This window comes from Anoplolepis gracilipes, chromosome 15, assembly GCF_047496725.1.
Source record: "Anoplolepis gracilipes chromosome 15, ASM4749672v1, whole genome shotgun sequence".
Lineage (NCBI taxonomy): Eukaryota > Metazoa > Arthropoda > Insecta > Hymenoptera > Formicidae > Anoplolepis > Anoplolepis gracilipes.
The window spans coordinates 8587144-8613808 of record NC_132984.1 but is presented as its reverse complement, the minus strand read 5'-3'; the positions used below and the strand labels follow the sequence as shown (position 1 = coordinate 8613808).

Genomic DNA, 26665 nt, shown 5'->3' with positions numbered 1-26665 from the left:
GTACGGAAGAGACCAGCTTCTAATTTAAATTTGTTTGCTCAATCTAAAATTATTGTTGTACTATTTGTACAAAATATACGTAATGATATAGTATATATCTGTCGTAAAGTTAAATCATTATTATTTCTAATAAAGTTTGAATTTTATACAAGAACAATGTTAATTAAAGGATGCAAAAATAAGATTGAACTAATATGCTGTTTTTATTTCTAAAAAGTGAAAAAAAAGCGGCTAGCCATGTTGGACCTTTTAATAGTGGCATCTCGAGAAAGTTTATTAACTGATTTGGACATTAGGGAGGAAATCGATACTTTTATGTTTGCAGTACGCATCAGTATAATCTTTTTTTTAATTTAATGTATTTAAGCATGTATAACGGTATTACGACATGCATAATGCAATAATACAATAATAAGTGATGATGATTACAGGGTCACGATACTATAACGAGGGCTATAATGTTCACTTTATTATTATTAGCCGAACACAAAGATATTCAGGTACCTCTTTTCAATATTATTGCGATGTATTATTTAAATGTCAAAACTTTGGGAACATATAAGAGATTGATAAATTACGAAAAAAAAGTCCTTCACAGAATCAATTTTTTTTGTTTCGTTTTACAAAAAATTGAAAAAAACTAACAAAAAAAATTTTATTAAAAATATAAAACGATACTACAATTGTTAAATTTATAAATGAAAAGTACAATGACAGTTGTGCAGCATAAAATTTAAAAAAGAGTGAATTAAAAGCACTCTAATGTAAAATTAGAGGATTGTAAATAAATACGTGATAACGCAGAGTTATTGCAACTTGCTTATTTTAGTTTGTTTATTTTTATATTTTTGCAGCAAAACATAAGAAATTTATTTTGATTTTATTAATATTATTAAAAATTTATTTAAAAGGAAAACGCACTAAAAGGCAATAAATGAGCCATTAACGTTAGGAATTATTAATATTATTAAAAATTTATTTGTATTCATGAACATGAAAATCAGAATATTAAACAGTACAGTTTAAATGTTATCAACACAGGAGCGTGTAAGGGTTGAAATCGATACTGTGATGCAAGAGAACGGAGGGAAACTTACAATGAAGGCGTTGCAAAATTTATCATATTTAGAGAGGAATCCCTACGGTTGTATCCCATCGCGTTTTTCATATTACGAAATGCTGCGGAGGATATAAAATTACGTAATTAATCACTATCTTTTTGTATATATTTTGTACATGTCATATTTCACGGAGTATATATAATTAAGTAAAATAAGTTTAATTGCTTTAATATTCAAAAAATACAATATTATGTATATTTTATTTCTTTACAATACTCGTACTTTTGTAAATTTTTATATTTTGTAATTATATAATATTTTTCAGATTCACATAAAATTCATATAAAATTACGTAATTCATTTTTTATTACACATTTTACCTGTCACATTATACGATGTATATATTAATGAATGTAAAATAAGTTTAACATTTTAAGAATATTGTGTACAATATTATGTATTAATACATTTTATTAATAAAAAAAATTCTTATTTTTGTAAAAATATTTCATAATTTTATAATACGTCTTTCAGAGTCATATGTAGTATCTATTCGAACAACCTTATGGCTTAATATCTGGGGAGTTCACAGAGATCCTAATTTTTGGCCAAATCCAGAAGTATTTGATCCGGATAGATTTTTGCCAAAAAGGATACAGAATTGTCATCCATATTCCTATATACCGTTCAGCGCAGGACCGAGGAATTGCATAGGTAAACTGTTATTTTTGTTTTTGCTCGTGTCGACAATTTTTGATAGTATCAATAATAGACTTTAAATTATATGATAGGTCAAAAATTCGCTCTGCTGGAGTTGAAGGCTATAATAGCATCTTTGGTGCACAATTTTTAAACTGGTAAGCTGTTTTGGTAAACTGTTATTTTTGTTTCTGCTCGTGTCGACAATTTTTGATAGTGTCAATAATAGACTTTAAATTATATGATAGGTCAAAAATTCGCTCTGCTGGAGTTGAAGGCTATAATAGCATCTTTGGTGCACAATTTTTACTTGGAACCCGTAGATTATTTAAAAAATATGCAGTTAAAGTTCGACTTACTACCTTCTCGTGCTATTTATATGAGATTCATCCCAATTAAACGCAAATAGCCGTTTAAATTTAACACGAATATCATGTAAGTATAAGAAGTTGATGAATTGCAAAAATGAAAAATAATTATTACGCATATTATACATTCAACATTATCAAGAAAATATATATTGTATGTATATGTAAAAATGTTACGTGATTTCTTGAACACACAAACGTATTCCTAGTATTTCCTCTCCTTTATTTCTCTTGCGATCAATCGGACGGTGATATTTCAAAGATAGAGCACTGGGAACATCATAGGAAAATAAATAATTAAATTGATAATTAAATGCCTTAAATTAAAACGTATATTCTTTCCATTTTTTTGCCAACCTACGGTTAACAACAGTCAAGAGTAAAAAGAATTATTAAAAAGAAAAGAAGGAAAAGTTTTTCTGAATGAGAGTCGGATTTTGTGTGGAATACCACAATCGCCTCGAAGCTACAGTACCGCCAAATTGCAATTAAATGTTCACACATAGAATTCGACTTGCACATAAAATCATCGACATTTATAACTAATTTAAAGTCACGTTAATCCGTCTGATTTAAATTTAAGCGGCTGCCGACTCTCAGAATCGTGCAATTGGCCGTTCAATGAAACGTACGTCGTATCCTACGAAGCCTGTTTTGTTCATGGCAAGCATGGGATTATTAATTTATGGCATGCTATGTACGTAACTCGACTATAAATCAAACAGCAGTGGTGCCGCGCCTAATAGCAATTAATCGATTTTACGAAGATTTCGTGTCTACGTTTAGTTTAACACTAATGCGTAACGCTTGCAAGCCTGAAATATCCCCATGCGCGAATTTGCACAAATATCTCGTAATTTCTATCCTAACGGATACGATAAAATTTACATTACGAAGAGGATATACCATGAAATATGCAATGAAATAATAATAAAAAGCACTTGTTATCAAACATATTATAGTGACAAAAATATTAATTATCTATTATCCCGGAACAATTTCGTGGACAAAATTTTCCGATTAACGCGAACTTGCCCGGAATTACCAGTGGATTTGATCTCTTTTTTTTTTTTTTGAACCGTGAATTTAACAAATATAAATTCGGTCTTTCCGATTGCGCAGTTAAACCTTTGGCGCGTGACGCTTCCACCGAGCGATCGTTAATAACCGGGGATTAATCTAAAATCGCAATTAAGATCTGACCATAAAAAATCGCTTCTTGGTTCAAATAACGGCGGAAACGGCTCTTTAACGACCCGAGGAAAATCGAGGCGAACTTGGGCAATTAATTTCCTTCGGTTGCTCGCCGTGCTTCACGCGCCGCCGTAAATTTACCACGACACGATTGGTTTCTCTTCCCTCTACCTCGAAATACCTTCGATTAATCCCACGAAAATCCTTCTTGTGCGATTCGCGGTATATCGTTTCGTATAAACTTCGACATAGCGCGCAAAACTTTGCACGGAGAATGTCTATCGAGAATGGTTTCTGACTACATCTAAGGTTGTCTAAATAATTTGGTAGGAAAAATTAAAAAGGAAAAAAAAATCAGAAAATATACTAAACAAATTATAAAAGAAATATTGATATACTGACAATTAAACGCTAACTTTCTCAGAAAAAAATGTATAAAGAAGCATAAAATAATAAAAAATTAAAACCTTATATATTAATTTGAATTAAAAATATTAATTAATAATTATATCAAATACATCACAAAAGTAATTCGAATAAATATTCGAGACAAACGCATCACGAATTTTTTCAATGATAAAACTTGCTACAATTTGGAGTGTTCTCATTATCAAAAATTACTTTCCTTTGTACGTATCGCGAGTTTATTGCATTTAAAGCAACTCTCAAAGGAGAACAGAAGCGGAAAATTTATTTACTGTACTTGAAACGCGCACAGTCGCTTCTCAGAAGACGTGAAGTACATAGTCAAGAGTTAACATAAAAGAAGGGGCAAGATAAGGACAAGACGCGCACATACAGTCGCATACATCTACATACGCGTACGCACAGTAGCCCGATAGAAAGTTTCGAGAGGGAATGCGTGCGAAGATACAAAAATATTCCTCTGCTCGAACGTCAAAGTGATGGAGCATGCTGCATATGTGTAAATCATCGCTATGTAGCTCGCGGTTCATTCAAACGAGGAGCTTGGCTCTCGTATTAAATAAGCAATGCGACTCAATAGTACGGTAATAGCGGGTATACCGGTCATAGAAACCCGTTACGGGTGCGATATAGGGGGGGGGGGGCGGGGAATCCATTTAAGAAAACCGATATCGAACGACGACGGAAACGCAGCGTATACGAAGCGCGATATATACATTCTTAAATGCATTGAATCTCGGATTAAATCGGAAGGAGGATTACCGGGATTTCGGGATTTCGGTCTCTCGATATTCATTTTCGAGGTGTCGCGCGCGCGTTTCGCGCATAAATCCGCGCTTTTTCAAACGAGATTCGAGAGCCCCTCTCGTACTCGTACGGGAATACGTGCGAGATCTGTTAAAACGCATTAAGAATTAACGCGAACGCGTTACTCGCGTTGTTCGTGCGGTATGTTGTGACGCTGGTAAAGATAAATAATACATCGCGAGGGGTTACATCGATGTGAAACTTTCAGTTACAATGGAACTTTGGCGCGCAGCGGGATGCACAGAAATTGAACGTTTCCGAGCGGTGTCGGATAAAAGCGTAATATCGAAGATCACCCGATATATCCCCGTCGCGTCCATGAGAAGCAAAATTTCTCGAGAGACCTTTGAAAATACCAGCGTTCTCGTTAGTAAGACAGTCTCGGCGTGATTTAACTATTAGGAGCCGGTCTAGAAGCACAGTTGGGAAAAGTCCTCCCCACCCGTTTCTTCGTGCGTTGATTTACAGCGTCTCGCGACGGTAATTTCACGCCTCAAGCATAAATTTCTTCGGCGTTGTTGAATAAAACTTCTCGTCGACGCGGCGCGATGCGCCCACTTGTGTATAATATAACGCGAAAAATTTACGCTAAAATAAGACACCTCGTCCTCGATAACAAAACACGAACTTAAGGTTTATCTTGTCCGGGTTCCGAAACAATGTCACCTGACAAGATATCATCCGCTTCTCTCTTGATTAAAATTTATTAACTCTGTGTATAATCACATTTTTCTGTTTTCGTTGGGAAAAGTATATTTAAAAATATAATGAAGCGCGACAAAGAAAGAAATCTAATCGTAGGGTTGTTTGAATTACGGACTATAAGGATAACCGGCTTAAAGTATGGGCATAAATTCTGTAATGTCAAACGGATGTCATAACAAGTAAAAGAACTAATTATATCGCCATGCGACGATCTCGCGTGATGGTTAAAATCGCGATGCTCTGCATCACGTGCCTTTTTGAAGTTGCGTCGGTTTTTTGTAATGCCATGTACATACCATGCATAGAGCATAACCTTAAAAGACAGTACATTCAGAGCCAAATTATTCCACAAACTGAGCCGTATATTCTTACTTTTGAATGCATTACGCAAAGAGACTCTCAAGTTTCTGTTATTTACGATCGCCGCCGATACCCGGTTATTTAAAATACAAATTATTCCGTGTTTGTATGTAGACTATCGTAATGTGCAGTTAGTTATATATTCCTAACGCTATCAGATGCTGGATTAAAACGAAGTATATTATATGTGTCAGAAATATCTCGTAATTAGAATACGAATGAGATTAACGTTATTGTATTTTAAATCAGAATAAACTCATAAGCCAATATTGAATACAAGTAATCCTTTGTAATAAATCGCAAAATTTTTATCGATTTTAGCTTTAGCATGAGAATAGCCTACTTTATATACATTTCAATATTGTCATAATATATCCATTAATATGATGAATTTTCGATGAAGCTCATCGATATAAAATTGACGTATCTTTTACATAATTAAATTATCATCATTTATATTCGCTTGTTATATATGGAATAAAATAAAATATATCAACATATTATATACGACCTTCGTATTAAAAATAAAAATGAAAAACACGCAACATGTTCGTAGATTAAGCAACCAAATATATTGATAAATTGAATAATTCACTCATGTGTTTCCGTTTTATTGTTGCAGTTCTGGTCCGCGTATGTACTTTGCTCGTCACAGCACCTCGACTCGATGCAGTTGGCCCTGGAACAAATAAACCTTATTCGCCGATTGGTTAACAAGCATCAGGAAAATATGGTCCTCGTTACTACAGCGGAAGTTTTGTAGTTTTTATTTTCGCGCACTTAGAAGCTTGCTAACGCAGTAAAATAAAATCAGAAATATTCGTACATGAGATATTAGCTTGAAACATTAAAAGCATCGAGACTTGAAAATGAAAATTCACCTCGCGATGTACATTTGGCGTACGGCCAGCTCGAATCAACCTCGACTTCGTTCAGTACTTCAAGTATTCTCGATTGAATACTCGCTCGGTCGACACTTCGTCTCTACAGAAAAATATGTGATGCGAAAGTTCGTAGGAGAGAACTTTGGAGAGCCAATCAATTTAAAATACTCGCTATTTTTCATTCGACAGGGAATTTATAATACCGCGGATTACAACGAATATTCCACTTAATGCCGACCATATTACTTGATAATCCGAGTTTCGCTCGGAAATTAATGTGTTACTCGGCGCGCGATCAATAATCTTGTATAATTGTTGGCTATATCAATTTACTTTTTACAGATCCAGCGAGGTTTAAAATTGCAGAGATAAAACTGATGTGATGGGGTAGATTTTTCTTCTCGAGCAAACAGATTTTTGAATTTCCCGCCTATGAAATTTTTTCGCAGCTGTTATCCACAACGTCCGCATTCCTCCTGTAATCTCCATGTCGCGCATTTTTCGCATGTTGATATTGAATATTCGCAAAAATAAAAGCATAACTGAAACGTAGTCCGTGGAAATGTGTCGTCTGTAGCGCATGTCTGTTGCCTGAAACCAGCGAAATCGCTATAGCATTAAATTTTCATTATCGAATCGGGTTATCTATTTGCCGCTTGAGTCCTCGACGTGTTTGTGATCCTGTGTCAGCGAGAATTAGCGTTCTCTATCCTTTGTCATTTTCGTTATGGACTTTCTCCTTTCAAAAATTTAGAATGCACTTTAGATAGTGAAGGAGAACACGGACCGGAAAACGAGCAATCGTTTCTTCAACGTAAGAAGCATCTTTCGAATGTCTTCTGAAGTGTCTTTCGACCTCGTTGAATCTATTTCGGAAAGATCCGCCAGAACAGTCGAATTTTCCAGGTGCGAAGTTCTGCAAAAAGATTAGAAAAAAAAGCAAGAGCGTAATAAAATCGAAGGGAGACGCTTCTCTCAAGTTTTCCTCTTTTTTTAGAAGAAAAATTCTTACACGGAGAAGACGGGGCTGTTACGCATATATCACTGCATTGAAGAAATGAAAAGTAGTTTGCATAAAAAATGAAATTCATTTAAATTTGATTTCATGAAAAATTTAAAAAAGGGAGAGTGAGAAAGAGAATTACAACGATGCAATTTCGTTATTGATTAAAATATAGCAGAGCAATATCACATCAATAATATTTTCATAGCGTATTTTATACAGAGAGATTACATTTATATAAATAAATATAAATTTATACATCTCACTTTGCTCCATATCTATTTGATAACAAAAATAAATTGTTATAGCTTTTGAAATTGTTTTTTTCTATTTTGTAATTGCTTTTTAATAAATTAAATTAAATAGTAATATTATGTAAAACATTATTCACTAAAATGTTTTGGAAATCTAAAACATTGAAAGTTTTTAAACATTTTAATGTCTCTCTTTTTCTCTTTAGAAACTTTTACTCTAGATAATTTTCAAATGTTTATGACATTTAAATTGTCTCAATTCTTATCATAATTTAACTTTAACAATATCTCCACATAATCAGTGTCTACTCGAATCTTGTAAAAAAAATTCCTGATTTTCCAGATATTTTTTTTGTTCAAAATTCCAAAAAGAATATTTTCAAAACTTTTTAATACAACTTTCTCTAAATTAAATTTTTTTATTACGCATTTTTTATGTTTTTCATTCATACGAAGGAAAAACACGGAACCTCTTAAGTTTCAATGTTAGATTTATAAATGTACTAAAAAAACTGAGTAACTTTTATAAGATAATTTTTCATTTATAAAATTTTCATTTCTTTATCTTTAAAAGTTACACAGAGTATGTACTTCATATTCAATCTTATGTTACAACATTAAGTATATAAACAAAAAATATATATATATTTATACGAGAAACTGAGACGCCAAGTTCACGTTGTCTAACTTTATCTTTAACAACATTTTTTTAAACATTTCTTCATATCAGACTTTAAGCGCTTAGGAGTTTTACAATACTTATATAAAAAGTTCTATGCGTAAAAATTATTAAAATATTAATTAAACAAATTAAATTTCCAAATTAAATCCTGATCATATTTCAATAATTCTATCGATTGATGAGATGTGTTATTCTTTGTTATTCTGGAATTACTTTTAATTTAGAGAGAGAGAGAGAGAGAGAGAGAGAGAGAAAGAAAGAGAGAGAGAATTCTGTACATCAAAATTAGAATATTTATTAAGCAAATTACAACATAGATTGCCCGAAATACCAAACGTATAAATAAGATATTGATCTCATTTCAATAATTTTATCGACTTTGATAAAATTTCATGTCAGTCTATAATCACTTTTAATTTCCAGAGAAGACTTTATTATGCATAAAAATTATTACAATATATTTATTAAACAAATTAGATTAGGAGATACCAAACATACAAGTACTGATTGGGAGATGAGGATACTAGTCATATTTCGAATGTTCTATCGACTTTAAATGAGATTTCGTGTTATTTTTTATGTCGTTCGACAATCACTTACACTTTCTAAATTCTAGATATGCGTAAAAATTATTAAAATATTTATTAAACAAATTAAATATCGAAACGCCAGTAGATGAATCTCATTTACGTCTAGTGTTTCGGGCGATCTAATTTATATAATTATCTAATATAATATTGTAATAATTTTTACTATAATAATAAAATAATAAAAAGTATAAAACTTTTTGTAGAACTATTGTAGCGTTCTCAAGTGCTTAAAATCTGGCAAGAATGGTAAAAAAATTATCGAAGGACAAAATGAGATGCAGCGTGAATCTGGCGTCTTAGTTTGACCCGATTTTTTCCCGGTCTATTCTTTTAATAGCACTATTTGTTGAACAAAACAAGATGCAGTGTACTTGACACCTCACAATCAGTGTGTCTCCAGCCATTTTTGTTGTTTAATAGTGAATAATTATTTGTTTAATCTTATCAAGAACTCTAGAACTATCAAAAAATAAAGCCAAAACTCAACAATTAATAAGTTTCTACAAAATGAGACGTCAGTTTGACATATACGGCTGTTTACAAAATGAAAAGCAAAAAAAGAATTTTCGAAAAACTTTTCTGAGTTCCCAATAAAATTCCGTGATACTTCCCTGATTTTTCTAGATACAAAAGAAATTTCCTGAATATTTCTGGTTTTCCATGTTTTTCCAGGGAGTAGACACCGTGATAATTGATTTATCGAAAAAGAAACCGCAGTAAAGATGTTCAATATTACCTTAATTTCTATATCTATTAATAAACATTTAGATATAATGAGTATTACCCTATCATAAATGCGTGAGATTTCAATGGGTTTTTTCTTAAACATGAAAGAAGAAACGTTAAATTGGTGAAAGAAAAAAATAGAAAAAGGCAACGATAATGTGATGAATTTACGAACAAATGAGAACAAAGTCTCGGTAAATAGTCTTATCGTTTTATCGATTAACGTTTGACGTATGCAGTCCTGGACAAAGCCCGTTTATTTCACGCTACAAAAACAGTTCATTGAAATTAATATTACTTTTAAAATAACTGTTATATTTCTTTTTCTGCAAATACTGTAAATAGAAATTTTCTCAGTCTTTATTCATGTTTTTCGAGGCATATATAACCTTCACTTTATTCACAGCCCATTACGAGAGCGTTGATAAGAAGACAAACGATCATATGTCATCGTAAAGAAAACCGCATGCCCGTCTTTTTAAAATTATATGCAAATTTTATGCACATCGGTAGTGTGTTATCTCTTCCGACTGAAAAAGAGTCGCGCGAAGAGAGTACACTATGCACGCGCGCGCGAGGCGGTACAAAATATAGCACTTTGGGGAAGCAATCTGCCAGATGGAAGAAAGGGCGCCGGTAGAACGCGCAAGATGAGAAATTCCACGAGGAATGGAAGAATGTTCTGAAACCATGGAGAGAGCTCGCCGTAGTTCTTTCGATAATGTCGAAGTGCACTCGCTTGGTTAGATGTATATACATACATATATATATATATATATATATATATATATATATATATACACACGTGCGAGCGCATACATAGATTCGCATGCACGTACAAATACAGGATACACGCATATATCCGTACGAGAGCACACGACTGATACATTCGCAGGGGCAAATGTATCAGCGTTACATGAGAACGGGTGCAAAAATATAAATCGCAGAGCGCACTAAATCAAGAACCCATCGAGAGCACGCGTTTTATTCGCGTCTCTCCTTTTTCGTCCATTCGTCCATTATAAGCCGTAATACAACGTAATCGCTGGCCACGTCAGCGGGAAAAATTAAAGCCGTCGCGCCGCGACAAATGACATCACTGTGACGCATTCGATTTGATTCAGGATTCGAGGGGGGGGGGGAAGGGGGAGAAGGAAAAAATGCGCATTGTCCAACTTTTTAACTGTTCACAGATGCGCCCAGAAAAGAAGAGACTTTTCGCGGCGAAGGGTTGAAGGACCTTGGCTCTAAAGTGACTTAAATAGACATGTCGGAAGTTTTCATACAAAGCTATTGAAAGAGAGCTACCGCGATCTTTCGCCGTAAAACGGGATTATACATTTAAAAAGCTGTGAGCGTCGCGTCCCTTATACGAAGAAGAATGTAAAATAATTTTGTTAAAGCAGTTGATAATACAGTTCCTATTTCTTTTTTAACATAATTTGTCTTTTATTTCTCAATAAAAAATTTAAGTAAAATTATAATTTTTACTTGCAAACTTGCAAATTTAAAAAATAACGAGCCCAGAAATTGTAAAATTGAATTAATTTCTATAAAAACGTTTATATTTTTTTTATACAAGAATCCTACAATGATCGATCATTGGACCAGTACGCGTGTATATAGACATTTATTAATATGTGAGAACATATTAAAAATACACACATATATATGTATATATCGTTATATTGTAACGTTGTAGCATACAGGTCGTATTATGTATTCCGGTTTACTGCTTTTGTGTGTGATATTACTTCGCTCCGGAATGATATTTTTAGAAGCGCGGTAATCCGTTGACGTCAAGTGTATTACTTCCGCCTAGCTGCCGTGAATTCTTTGTAATTGGATGATAAATTACAGCGTTGCTTTTCTCCTTTTTTATCAAACTCATCCGTAAGCCGATGTTAAAGTATGCTCAAGCGGGCAATAAAAATTCGCACGGAAAAACGATGAAACTCTACGCGTACAATTTGTGTATCTGCTAATGTATTGACAGTGTAAGACACTCCCTAATCCGACGTATCCAATAAGGTATTTTAATCAAATCCGCATAACGCATACCGCGAAATTGAATTCCTCGATATCATCGACCGGATCTTGCCGGCGAATTTGGTTAAGTGATTAAATGTCGCAAATCGAATTCGCGGAATGACAAAATGCTCAATTACCCGTTGATTAAGAGCCTTAACTCCACCCGTTGAGTTTTCTTCAATTGACTCCGGATTTTGAATTTTAGTGGCCTGAACATCGTTGGCTTAATTAACTTCTTTTTATACTATGTAATTAATGATCGCCGCGATGAAACATTCGATAACGACAGGTAATTTGAAAGATTTAATTAATCCAAAGAGATCGGAGACGTCGGATAAGCTCGCTTAATTATAATTCATGTGCGTCGCGCATTATATGCGTCGTAATTGAATTTTACACTCGTATTGTGTACATTCGGCCTCGTACGGAGTAAGAGAAGTACACGGGTAAAATGTCGCGCTTAAGTATTTTTCGCCGACGGCGTTTCGTTCCTACAATTTCGGAGCGTACGTATGTCCGTCGAAAATGTTGTTTCAGCGCGACTCCGTCATTGTTTTCCGACGTCGCGCGCAAACAGAATTTGCAAACTTTCTCAGATCCATTTACCATCGGCATTACTTATCATGAGCACATCAGCCGGAACTTTGTAACGGTATTGCAACTATTATTTGATTCACGTGTCACTCGCGTAACGTGCAAAAGATCACGGAAGTGAGATTATTTTTTCGACAATGTAAAAATTAAACTGGCTAAAATATAAAATTTGTTCAACACGTTAACGCGAAAGAGTTATGTAAAACGTTCATGTATATTGTCGGGATTCATCTATTTGAACGCACGCGTCTGGAACATTTCTCCCCGGCTTATTGATTTCACATGGCGCGTGTGATACAAATTTACCGCTACCGCTCTGTCAAAATAATGGCCCGTAATAATAATACAACTTAATTCGAAATAAGATTCAAAGTTACGCTATTACCATGTAAATAAGCGAAACGAAGATACGCGAAGTAAAATGATAATGTATGATTTCAGGTATCGAAAAGGCGCACAAAGAGGGTAGATTAGCGAGTCTGATAGGGGTCGAGGGGGGCCACGCCGTCGAAGCGAGTCTGGCAGTTCTGAGGATGCTGTACGAGCTGGGCGCTAGGTATCTCACCCTCACGCACACGTGCAACACGCCTTGGTGAGTGTGCCGACGCAAAAATGCGGTATAAAAACTATAAAAATGTCGTGCTGTAAAACGGAACAATAAGGAAACCAGAAGCAAAACGCGTTACACCGACCTCCCGTCACGACGTTACTCGCACGAGATCGTACGAGCTGCAATCTCGTTATGTGGTCGTCGCTGTTATACGTTTGCGAACACACACACACATATATATATATATATATATATATATATATATATACGTACACACAGGTTCAACTCTAATTACGTTAAGTTTCACAAAGTGCACGCGCACAGTGACAAGTCTATTTCGCTTAAATCGAGGCGTTAAACGCCCTAAATGCGATGACATTAAGATAGAAATTTACGCGTATGATTTTTCATGATAAAATTGTTTTGTCAAATTTCAAACATATATATAAGATATATTTTTCGCGTTGGAAATATAAGTCTGAGAAAGTTCGTCATTGTTGCGTTGTTCGCAAACGCAAAAATCGGGAGATCGATCAGACGTTTCTGCATCTCGTTTTGTAAAATGTAAATATGATGTTTACGAGAGGACATAATAGATCGAACGAACGAGAAAGTTGTCGAGGTCAAAAGTCGAAATAAAAATTGATCACCGGATACGCATTGATGCGTGAATAGCAGTTACCAGCGTAGAATTTTATCAGCCGGTCATTGAAAATGGGCCACAAATCGCGCAATAATCGTTGGGCATTGCGGTAGACGTGTAATCGTCGTGTCTTTATAACCACAGACATCTATATAATACATTAGACTGCTAACCTTTTTCACGGTTGCCAAAAAGTATGTACAACTTTTCGCACATGCGCATAATAGAGGACACGCTTGCGCAAAAGGTTCTCTACATACTTGAGTAAATAAGATATATACAATATGTATGCATTGATCATATATGGGAGTAAATTTCAAATCTTGCAAACAATTATAATAATTTAATATAAATTGTAGAAAGTATAAATATAAAAATTAATGATATTAGTATCGCATTTCTTGCATACAAAATTACAAATATAATTTTATTTAAAAATAACAAATATTGATATAATGTTTAATTTTGTACCACAGATATTTTTTAAAATTAATAAATAAAGTCAATAAGTGAATATATGAATTATATCAATATTGCTGGCTAACAATAAAAAACAAATAAACGGTAATTTTATTAATCAATAATTGGTTATTACTTAATTGTTAATAATTTCTAATTTTTAGTAAAATTAATTATGGACAATCTATATATTAAATTATACATTAATTTATTATTTATTATTTAAAATTTTGACACATGCAGGAAAGGATAGCTTTTTAAGGTTGTATAAAACAATTTTAACAATATAAATTTGTTACAGTTTTAAGTTATTATTTTATTCATTTGAAAAAAGGATTTGTTTTGTGAGACGGTGGCGTTTGCGGTTTGTTTGCAAAATATTTTGTACATAAAATTTACTATAACTTTTTAATCTAATTGTAATATATTTAATTGCTATTGCTGTAATTAATCGTACTTTATGAGGAATTTCCAAAAGTGCGTCGTCACATCTAAGATCGGGAAATATGGTATTTTCTAATACTAATTTACGTCTGACTTTATTTAATATTTTTAAATCTAAGTGTTTTATTTGCAAATCTGTCAATCCTGCGGTCTGACTTGTTTCTATTGTATCTATAAAATAAATGTATATTGATGTTAATGCATGTCGTCAAATAGAATAAGAATCATTGATTAAATATTGAATAGTAAATATAATTAAAGAGCTTACATTGTGGAAGATTATTGTTGTTATTTTCTGCAGGAGCTGTTGTTGTTATGTCACTGCCTTCTCTAGAATAAGAGATTATCATATTCAGGTTTCAGTACATATTATTAATTTATTTTCTATTTAAATTTTTTAGTTAATGTAACTAATATTATATTAAAATAAATATATGGATTGTTTCCATACATATCTGCACTGGTAATATCTTCATATAAATGCTTAGTAGGTATGACATCAGGTTTTAAGCGCTTTCTTATTTTAGTAGTGTTTTTTAAATGGATTGTTTCCATACATATCTGCACTGGTAATATCTTCATACAAATGCTTAGTAGGTATGACATCAGGTTTTAAGCGCTTTCTTATTTTAGTAGTGTTACTGAAGTTTTCTGATTTAAAATGTAGTTCACAAATATAGCTAGATTCATTTGGTATCCAGTTTTTTCTCCCCGTTATTTCGATCCATTTCTCTATTATGGATGCTATTTGTGGAAAATTAAAACATTAATATTTTTATTATGCTCTATGTCTGCTGACAAAATATTCAAAATTAAACAAGAGAAAAGAAAATAATAAATAAATCCAGTTCTATATTTATATTTTATCTTATGTATATTTATTTATTTATTTATATTTATCTTTATATTTATATAACAGACTATAAATAAGATATTTCAGATAATGTACAGATAAATGAAAAATGATATAATCCAAACCTAAATATTATTTTCTTTGAACTGTAACTTTATTTAATAATTTACCTGAATAATGTTTTCTTGCCTCCGCTTTTATTTCTAATATATGGACAATTAATAATAGCACATTGTTTCGGCATTTTTCGAATATAGTTGAAAGCTCAACAGGTTAGGATTTGGAATCCTATTTCGCGCATATACTTCGCGCATAAATTGTATATAGGCAACGCTTATATATAAGGAGAACAATGGGAGTTAGTAGTCTAGTGTATTATATAGATGTCTGTGTTTACAACCGGGACTTTTCATCCGCGCTCTGCCTAGAGTGAAATACCTTCTGGTCGACAGTAGTAGTAATTCGAAGCGGTACACAGTTTCGTTCATTTCTCGTGCATTAAAAGCTATTGCTTTGAACGCGAGCGATAAAACGTAAACGGATTAAAGTTCCCATAATAGTTCGTATGCGGACCGTAAGATCAACGTTACCACAGCGTGCGTGCACATGTGTATGTGCACGTGTACGCGCACGTGTCTGTACAATAATCAAAAAAAAAGCAAAATTCGTACTTTCGGCCCTTTGGAGGTCGAATTGAAAAAGATGACAATTGCAATATCAAGGGGATAAATGGGAATTATATGGAATTGTATTACAGAGATTATATAATTTTATGTGGATTAATATACCCTTTACACTTCCAAAATATGTACTTTGCTATCTCGTAAAATTTTAATTTTTTAATAAAATTACTTGTGGTTAGTAAAAAGAGATGTTATATTTAAATCAATTGTTCTAGAAAGAATATTATTTTGAAACTTTTATTTTTCAAGAAATATGAAAAACGTGCAATAATATAATATCGTTAGAAAAACATCCTTATTCTATTATTACATTTATATTAATAATTGGAATTAACTTTTCACATAAACGTGTTGTTCATATATAGAGAAATTACTACCTCTATATAAAAGGATTATTACGTATAATAAAAAAAACTGCATCTTTTTAGTTTTAGAATAAATAAGTCCTTTCTAAAATAATTTAATTATATCGCCTTATCCCAGGTTTCAGCGTGAAATTTTCCGGTGTAATCCACAGTTTTTCTTTTATACGTCGAGTTGTTTTGTTTCGAGATGAGAAAAGTATCGAGCGACTACGAGGGGTTAAGATCGCAGGTCGTCTGCCCCAGCTGATGCCGTGACAGACACACCGTAGAAATATTATTACGGGCGACAAACAATGAACAAATTCGCGAGTGTCAACTTATTGTTACGAGACTTATTTCAGAGACGGTTGCAAGAGAAACACAATACAAAACTTTCCGAGCGAATTGACGGATTTCACGAAGCATCGCTCTTGTATGAACAGGATGGAGCTTCAATTTATCTATCCTTTCGGGTTTTTTTTCGCGTGTTTCTATATAGTATCACTTTCTGTTTTACGACATTCGAAAGAGTCAAAAATTGGTGCTTTATTGTAGATCGATTTTATGACATTATTATGTTTATGATCAAGATGAATTTTTATACTATTCTTCCAAACTTTCGCCATTTATCTTCTGAAACTTACTTTTCGATAAAGATGTTTATTAAGATCAATAAAGAATATAAATTTACGTATGATTACTATATTAAACAAATTTTTTCACGAAATTCTCTCGCAACCTAATACTGTTATTTAAAAATCACTTCTAGATTAGAGTTTTTTATTCAATTAAGCAATGTATTCATTACATTAGGCTAGAATTATCCCGAGGGTAAAATTATTTAAAACGCTACTTTTTAAAACGTTCTCAATATATCTCTTGTAGGAATAAAAGAGAATTTCAGGTTATTTCGCTGAATAATACCTACTTACTCTCGTCATTACGAACGTTGTATTACGTGATATGTAATGAGAAACACGCAATAGCGATCAACTCGCTCAGTTCATTTATAAGTATATTTAGCCCAGCCTAAGGATACCGCGGCGAGGGGAAACGCGAGCAAAGCCACAGCGATAAAAATATTGTTAACAATAGACGCATTGTCGTGACCGAACTGTACGATTTATTTCCGCGACGAACGAAACGCTACGACCGACATATTTCACGCATCCCTGCGTTGCTTTGTAATTAAATCTCGCGTGTAACATGATAAATCCCCCGCGCGAATTAATGTATATTGTAACAATTGTTGTGCCTCCAGGAGGGGGGCACAGGATTTTTCGGGATCCGTTAGGGAAGGCCGGGGATACGACGGGCTGTGGCCACCTTTTGTTTTAATATTAGGTTTAATTGTTTACCTCCTCCATTTTTTTATAATAAATAGCAGTTTAAAAGAAATCAAAAGGTTTGGTATTTTATCACTACTCCCAGCGTACGTATCTACACTCGTGTGTATTGTCGGTTAAAGGGAGAGAGCGGTATCTCTCATATACTCTGTCGTACAGGTAGTCTGATACGCGTCGGCTTATCTCAGGCGCGCGTATATCTCTTAGTTATTCGTGTATCTCGTTCTATTTAATAACTGTCCGTGACGATTATTTCTCGTTAGGATCTAATCAACGACTGCCCGTCGCTTCATCGCGGCGGGTGCTGAGCTTCCCTCCGAACTGCATGGTTTTTCGGAGGGGGTCCCTTAGCAACATGACCAAATATGGTTATGTTGCTGAATTCGCGTTTTAGTGCAGGCGAGGAAGTTCAAAGTCGAATTTCCTCGCTTGTACTTTTAGCAATTCGGCGACACCTTTCCGGTTTCGTGTTCGCGCTCGGTCTCGGGCGCGCGTGGCTCGCTGCGTCAGCGGCTCGCGCGATTATCGCTTCGCTCGCGATGCATTCCTGCATCAATATAATTATATGTATATATATATGTATATATTCATTAAGTCTGTAGCCTTTTCTAGCTATAACACAATATTATACGTGTCCGGCGAGCGTTCGGCATTTTACGACTACGATAGATAGAGCGATTACGACGCGCGACCAAACAAAAATGCCGTCACTCTAGATGCGCGCGATCATAAATTCGCGTCCGCGCGATTTAACTTCGATTCGGTGAAATGTTCGAGAGCGTCGATACGTAGCTTCGATCCGATCACTCGAACGAGAGGGAAAGCCGCGAGATCGCCGATTCAATATTTAATGGCGCGTGTCTATCGTTTGCAATTAAATCTGGCAATGCGACTGAAACTTCAAACCGATCTCGAATCGAGGATTAGTACAGGATGGTCGATGATTATCGATTATCTCTCATTACTACCGCCGCATCATTGCTCTATTCGCGACGGCTTAGAGGATATCGGCACTAATGCGCGCGATTGTCAATATTGGTATTAGCTCGAGTACTCGAGCTGACGCCTAAAGCAAAAAATTTTCTTACGCGTCAAGTAATCAGCCCCCATGTGCCATTTAATGTAAAAAGAATTCAAGTCCATATCTCCAATAGTTTCGGAGAAAAAAGCCTATCACAGGTTATTTGGCCCACTCTGTATATATACAGGGTGGACCATTTTAATCCATCCAGTCGAATATCTTGAAAACCAAAAGCCCAGGAGAGAAAAATGTTTCAGACAAAAGTTATATGGTTTTGAGGGGGCCATAAGATGGTGCCATTGGTTTGACCTTCAAAAGTCATTTGAAGGTCACGTGAAGGTCACTTCAAGTTTTTTAAATGGAACACCCTATATATTTTTACATATTCTTGTAGCTCATCTCGAGAGCTTTCCAAAACACTTATGACAAAGTATTTTTCATTAAGTATATTTTGAGTTATAAGGCTTCAAAGTTGCAGTATTTTGACATAAAATACAAGATATCTCGTAAAATATTCATTTTTTGATTATCTTATTCTAATACTTTTATGCACAGAATAACGAGACGAATCAATTGGCATAATTAAAACACATAATTGTGTTTAAGTAAAAATCTGAATTTGCAACTAACAGTTACACATTTTTACTTTAACATAATCATGTGTTTTCTTTACACCAATTGATTTGTCTCATTATTCTGTGCAGAAAAGTATTAGAGTAAGATAATCAAAAAATGAATATTTTACGAGATATCTTGTATTTTTTGTCAAAATACTGCAACTTTGAAGCCTTATAACTCAAAAAATACTTAATGAAAAATACTTTGTCATAAGTGTTTTGGAAAGCTCTCGAGATAAGCTATAAGAATATGTAAAAATATAGGGTGTTCCATTTAAAAAACTTGAAGTAACCTTCACGTGACTTTCAAATGACTTTTCAAGGTCAAACCAATGGTACCATCTTATGGCCTCCTCGAAATACAACTTTTGTCTGAAACATTTTTCTCTCCCGGGCTTGGTTTTCGAGATATTCTACTGGATGGATTAAAATGGTCCACCCTGTATATATCTAAATCCAAAAGGCGATTAGATTTTTCGTGAAAATTTCAACTGCTTCGCATTTAATTTAATCAATTTTTTTTTTAAATTGAGATAGACAGTAAGTGTAACGATTTTATCTAGTGACTAGAGACTATTTTAATATGCCGTTTTATGGAGAAATAAAAACTTCTCTTATTTTTTTTCGAGAATAAAAGTAAATTTAAAAGCTGAAGATACTAGTATTGAAATATTTGTCGATTATTTTTTCCGCGAAAACACACATTGAAGCTAATAAACGTTACATTGTGTAATATAAATTTAATGAAAGTCGCACTAGAATATTCTCGAAAGCATTCGAAATAGAGAGATGAATTAGTTGCAATATGATTGCGCACCATTCATTGTGTATGTGACTCGATGCAAGTTACTGTCTTGTGAATAATACTATTGCCGTTATCGTTAGCATTACGAGAGCGTGGAAACCTGTGATTAGAATGGATTCTATCGCAATAACGTTCACGATTGTCGCTACTGAGTTACTGACCTGTTGGTTCGTTAGGACAGACTGCAGCACGGCGGATGAACCCGGTCAAGTGCCTCAAATCGGTGGTCTCTCGAATTTCGGCAAGGTGAGTACTAAAAACACATGCAAATCCATATATTATTATATGCACGTTATAATATAATTTTTTTTTATATTTAAAAAGATGCAAAAAAATATAATACAGCACGAATAAGTATTATATTACACATGCAATATTGCTATTCATATAGCAATATACATATTTCGTTCCTTTTGAATTCTTCGCAAAGATATAACGTAGTTTTTGTGAGATTTTGTATAAGTTTACATTTACGATTATGGCATCGAGAACACAATTTCATAAAACACATATGTAATTCTACAATCTATAAAATTGTATTTGTAAAAAAATATATGCGCATCCAGCGGTATCATACTCTTGGTATTATTTATAAAACAGTGAATGTAAAAGGAAAAAAAGAACATATATTTGTTACATATTGAAACACAATACATCATAATCTGATCGTGTTTCTTTTAAAAATAAATCTCGAAATTTTCTGGACTAACAGTTTAAAACTCGATTATGGTGTCGAATAGAATTAATATGCACGTTTTTCTCGTGTTCATTGCAACAGAATGACCGATTTTGACCGCGTCAGCCATATTCAACTGAGTTTAATCGTAAATCTGGTATGTTCTATGCCATTTGTATCGACATGTCATCTATAAATATACGGATTTCGACGGGAATTTAAACGAAAAATAGTTTTGCCAAAGTGGAACCGAAATGTTTTTGGTCCAATCAGAGATCCATTGGAAACGGTGATATCGAATTTATTACCACGGTGATATCGAATTTATTACCACGGTGAATCCGCGAGGGTTTATGCATATGTACCGGAAAAGCTGACGCTATATAACATCAAAGCAGTAACATCAAACGTTATGAAACAATTTCCTCATTGCATTCCATCTTGCTCGTAAAAATAGCGAAATTATGTTAATATGACATGTACATAGTGTCATATGACACACTATTGTTTTCGAATACTCTGAATATATTTGTTCTCTAATAGGGAATCAGATACCACATTATTAACGTAACGGAATTACTATTATATATTTCATGTAATTAACAAATTAATTGAATTACTTTCAATGTTTCGATATTTTAAGAATCGTCTTTGTACAACAGGACAAACGCCAAATTTCATGAAACTAAATTTCTAGCGATCTACCAATCGAGTTGATCTTTTGAAAACTACTAAAATGGATGGAACATGTTTCGAAGTTCTACAACGCTATTGTTCACTTACATGACAAAGGACGGTTAGTCCAATGGATTAGTGGTCGTTACCAAATTCCTTCCAACTCTCTGATGCGCCAGTTCTGTCCATTACCGCTAAAGTAGCTACTTAACTTTTAATATGTAAGTTTCATAATAGAAACTTTAAGAACGTCTAAAGAATATCCTTTTCCTTATAAAGGACAAAAATATTTTAAAAGGTATATCTTAATTTTAAACAACTCACGCGCGCGAGAATTTATTAAAATATTTAATAAAATACTGAAAGGAAAAACTTATATAATAAAATTTAATTTAATGACAGCAAAGTAAAATCTAAAGAAAATCAAACAGTGATTATAATATAGTGGTGAGTTTGGTAACTAATGGCGCGTGCGATAATACAGATCCCATATTGATTTTGGAGTAAACTTTGGATACCACTCCATTCGCAAACGAGAGGGCCGTTTCTAGGCAATCACTTAAGAGTAATGCCGCCTCTCACTTTTCAAGGATATATCTTCTGCTTGTCAAACCGTAAGTTTCCCGCGAAAGTGTCACGTAGAAGAATCGTTGCAAGAAGTTTACGTTAGGGAATAGGGTGAGCAACAGTACTGTTACTCGACAGACTTCATCGATCCGAATCAGCTCAGAAAACAGTGACAATAAATTTTCTTCGGTCATTTCTAAGTTGCGAAATTGCAATAATTGATTCAATTCTATTTACGCCGTCAATATTGTGTCTAAGTGGTTCATTGAATTTATTTCGATTATCCAAGTAAATTAAATTTACTTTCGAACAAGTAAAGTTCTATATATTTCTCGACTCATTTTTATATCTTTATGTTCTTAATTATTTCAATATCTATTTAACTTGTTTGAAGCACTTTTGCATTGGTTTTCAATTAATCGATTTCTACGTGCGACGTTAACCACCATAGATGTTCCGTAACAACAATTTTGATTGTGTTTGCGACAGTGGTATGGTTAAGTCCTTGCCGATCAAGGAGGAATTGAATTTGCACCACGCGGTGCTGCTTCGAGTTGTTAGTTGCACGCTCAAACAGAACTCTAAGAACTTAACCGTCTTCAAGGGAACCACCTAAAGTCTTGTTTCATTATCGATGGGATTGTATTAAGGGTGATGACTTAACTAAATTACAATTGACATTTGTATTCACCTGTCTTTTTACTGATATTTTACTGGTATTTTTACTGACTTTTTAAAATATTGTATATACTTCTATATAATTTACATCATTTATTTTCGAGTTTTTTGACATATTTATAAATAAAATTACTTGGCAGATCTTATTCATAGCAAAATACTTTTCTATATTTCTATGAAAGAAGATTATATTAAATGTTATTTAATGAAAATGATACAATATTTTGTTTCTCAGAATTTTTTACATATATTAGAAAAAATAGAAACTATTGTTAAAAGCATTTCATAAATTACTTAATTCTATTCATTCCGATGCATCTACAACGCGACTACAAAAATATACGATGCTTGTTGCAAACGGCAGCAGAGGAATTTTCCCGAGATCTCCTTACGAGATGCACTTACTAGCTCATTCATATTTTATAGGTAAAACAAGACCGGAGGGTCTCCGCTACGCGTTTATCCCTCTGTACTGACGGATATCACCCGCCGTTGTTCAATGCGTAGCAAATGGTCAGAAACAGGAAATAGAGAGAGAAAGAGAGAGTGGCAGATCCCAGGAACGTTTTCAACGACCAAAAACGCATACGAACGACTTTAGGGATGTATGTAGTACAAATATAAGCCACCTGCAGGCGTAGAAATTGTTCGAATATTCAGTGAAAATGGCGTGGCAGTGCTTATATTTTTGACAACGAGAGATTTAATTAATATCACGTTAAATTCGCCTGTGAAAAAAGTTAAATGGCTCAGAAAAATCCTTTTCAATATCTGCATAATAATTTTCGTTTTATACAACAGCTTTATTAACAGTTTTATACACATATATATACCAATAGGATGAATTTCGATAACAATCCTTTTTCAGAAAAATAAACGAGAAGTGCGAATCTCTGATTATTCTGCGATCAATGTAAAATGAATTGTAATTTGTTGATATTTTCAATATTTTAAAATGACTATTACATTAGAGTGTTAAGATGATTTTATTGATTTTTAATTAAAACGTCAATAAAATGGTATGTGTGAAGCTGGCGTTTTACATCGTGGAAACTCATTAATTGTTAAGAATTCTGGCTTTATTTTTAATAGTTTTAGAATTCTTGATAGATTAAATAGATGATTCTAGCCACTAAATAAAAAAAATAGCTCGAGATAAATTGAAATGTCAAATTCACGCTGCGTCTTATTTTGTCTGACAATTTTTATAGCATTTCTTGTCAAATTTTAAGCTCTTGAAAATTCTATAAAAAGTTTTATGCATAAAAAATATTAAAATATTAATTAAAGTTAGACTGCTTGCCCGACTGAGAAGTCAGACGTATAAGTATCGAGATCTAGTCACATATTTCGACAGTTCGACTTTAAGATGAGATTTCGTGTTATTCCCTTATTCCGCAATCTTTTAATTTCTAGCGAAAGTTATATGTATATCAATTATATTAGAATATTTATTAAATAAATTAAATCACCGGAACGCCGAATGTATAACACGAAACCTCATTTAATAATACAAAATCTCATTTAAAGTCGATAGTATTATCGAAATACAACCAGGGTCTCACCTCTTACTTACATATATTCAGTGTTTCGAGTAATCTAATTTCTTTAATTAATATTCTGGTAATTTTCACGAATAGAATTTTTTGTAGAACTCTTAAGCACTTAAAATCTAGAAAGAAATACTAAAAAAAAATTATAAAATATAGTCGGAGAACCAACTGAGACGCAACGTGAACTTAGCATCTCAGTTTGGCCTTAGTCATTTGTTAGTTTAATGGCCGACACTGTTCGTTTAATCTCCTATCAAGACCTCTAAAAATAAAACTGGGATTCTCAACAATTAATGAGTTTCTACGTGAGACACCAGCTTTACATACACCATTTACATACACATAGTATTTGATATAGAGTAATAAAATTTTTTATTTTTTAATCTGCATTTTATAAAACATAAAAATAAATTCTGTGCGGTTTTTATGATATATAACATTTAATGCGTCGGTATATATTAGTTATTTATATGTTTATCATGTAAATAACGCAATGTATAAAAATTGTAGACAAAATATATGCGAAAAATATATATTTAATTTGTATTATTTAATTTTGAAATAATTTTTATCATATTATTAATAAATATTTTTCAATTGTTCATAAAATAATCATTTATCAATCATATTTACTATTACTGAATCGTAACTCGTCCGATTAATATCTAATCTAACTCGTCATATAATGATTAAATATAATACATCTTAATATAATATATTTAATTAATTATTAATTATAGACTCACCAGTCATACTCCTGCTATTGTTTTTTCGTCTTTAACCCATCTTTCTATTCCTAATGCTCTTCGATTATCGATGAACTATCATATATGCAACTGAAATAGTCAATTGGATAATTAATTATTATTAATTAATTATCCAATTTCCAATTCATATTATTTATTAATAATATGATAAAAATTATTTCAAAATTAAATAATACAAATTAATTATTATTAATTAATTATCACTCACAGAAATCGCGATACTTAAAATTTGCATGATACTTTTTTCAATTGAACTATATTGATGCAGATTTCTTTATTTAGATCTACTATGAAAAAATAGATACTGAAAATAAAAATTCGCGATACTTGCATCGACATTCACTTTACGCGACGATGTATATACATACTTTCAATCAAATATATCGATTACCAATATATATTCACGTACTTGCGTAATTATAATAATCACCCAATACTTTTATTCGACACCTCCGACGATATTTATGCGCATTGATCTACTCGAGACATTTATCATTGAACATCACTCATGACACTTAAAACACACGCATCTGTGATGTACTTTTGTCCAATATTTATTCTCGACATTCCCGTAATTCGCGTTTGTATAATGAGCCATTCGACAAAGAACATAAAAATGCCCGTTTATATTCGTGATTGTTCAAAAATAGCCATTTGCTAGTATGTGAAAAATTTATACGAATGAGAGCTAGAAGCAACGCTCGACGAAGCTTTGACAGAATATCTTGAAACACGCGACAAGTACGGTAAACGCAATTTGCTCTAATATAGCACGAGCTCGCGTCCCTTCCCCTCAATTTCGCGAGAATCATCCAGCAAGGCTTCACGTTTTTATCCAATAAAACGCTTTGCGATACGCGTGTCTTTTGAAGAAAGTACGTTTATATTACGTCAACTCCAGGAATGAAGTCATCTTGAGTTCAAGCAACGATTGAGAATCTCGATCCTGAGATACTTACACATCTCTTGATGTGATGTTACAACGCTAGATATTTTTCTCGCTCGGTACTCTCAAAAACCGTCTACACGTAATGGCCATTCGGCGACCAGCGAAAACGCGATTATACTAACGGGATTCACATGCTACTCGTCAAGGCGTTGAAGAAGCAAGCTCGATAAGATGTATCTTAAACGCGATTCTTGTACCGAGCAAATATTTCTTGTACCGATCACTATTATTCGCAAGATTTCACCTCAATGTAATCACGACAATCGTTCGATATTTTCTCAAATTTTCACGCACGTTCATACTCATCGACCGATATCGAATATTAATCCTTTCAATTCAATAAAATTTAATACATAATATTTCCATAACTACTTTAGTAATTAAATCAAGTAAAATAAATAATGTGTAATTAAAAGTGAGAAAGCAAACAAAAAATCTGTAGAGACTCACATGCGAGTCGCTCACGATTCAATTGCTTGCCGAAGTTTTTCGACGTTTTACATTCAATTATATGATATAACATTTACTGTGTCACAAATATTAGAATCCTCTGTCCATCTAAAGATAGTTACTAAGAGCGTTTTAATTCGGTATATTTGCGCAATTAATTTATTACAGACGAGCGGAGTGCGCACTCGTGACACCATCTAA

At 33.2% G+C, this 26665-nt stretch overlaps 1 protein-coding gene and 1 long non-coding RNA gene across 6 annotated transcripts in view; one reads left to right on the top strand and one right to left on the bottom strand.

Moving 5' to 3' along the window:
- The window catches only part of LOC140673948 (uncharacterized), a 14807-nt gene extending 8391 nt beyond the window's left edge, over positions 1-6416 (top strand). The window contains exon 2 of the mRNA XM_072907212.1: positions 6243-6416. Coding sequence (XP_072763313.1) covers positions 6243-6383 — 141 coding nt within the window. The 3' untranslated portion in view covers positions 6384-6416. The remainder of the gene's footprint in view (positions 1-6242) is intronic.
- Positions 3957-26665, bottom strand: LOC140673949 (uncharacterized). 5 transcript variants are annotated; one of them, XR_012048139.1, is made up of 7 exons: positions 26465-26665; positions 25045-25134; positions 21609-23473; positions 20311-20402; positions 14932-15224; positions 14749-14810; positions 14326-14651 (listed from the first exon to the last, which is right to left on the bottom strand). It is a non-coding gene; the product is annotated as an uncharacterized lncRNA (long non-coding RNA). The 5 variants fall into 5 exon arrangements; XR_012048138.1 differs by lacking the exons at positions 21609-23473; positions 26465-26665 and adding an exon at positions 26025-26451 and having other exon boundaries at positions 14365-14651; XR_012048135.1 differs by lacking the exon at positions 21609-23473 and having other exon boundaries at positions 14366-14651.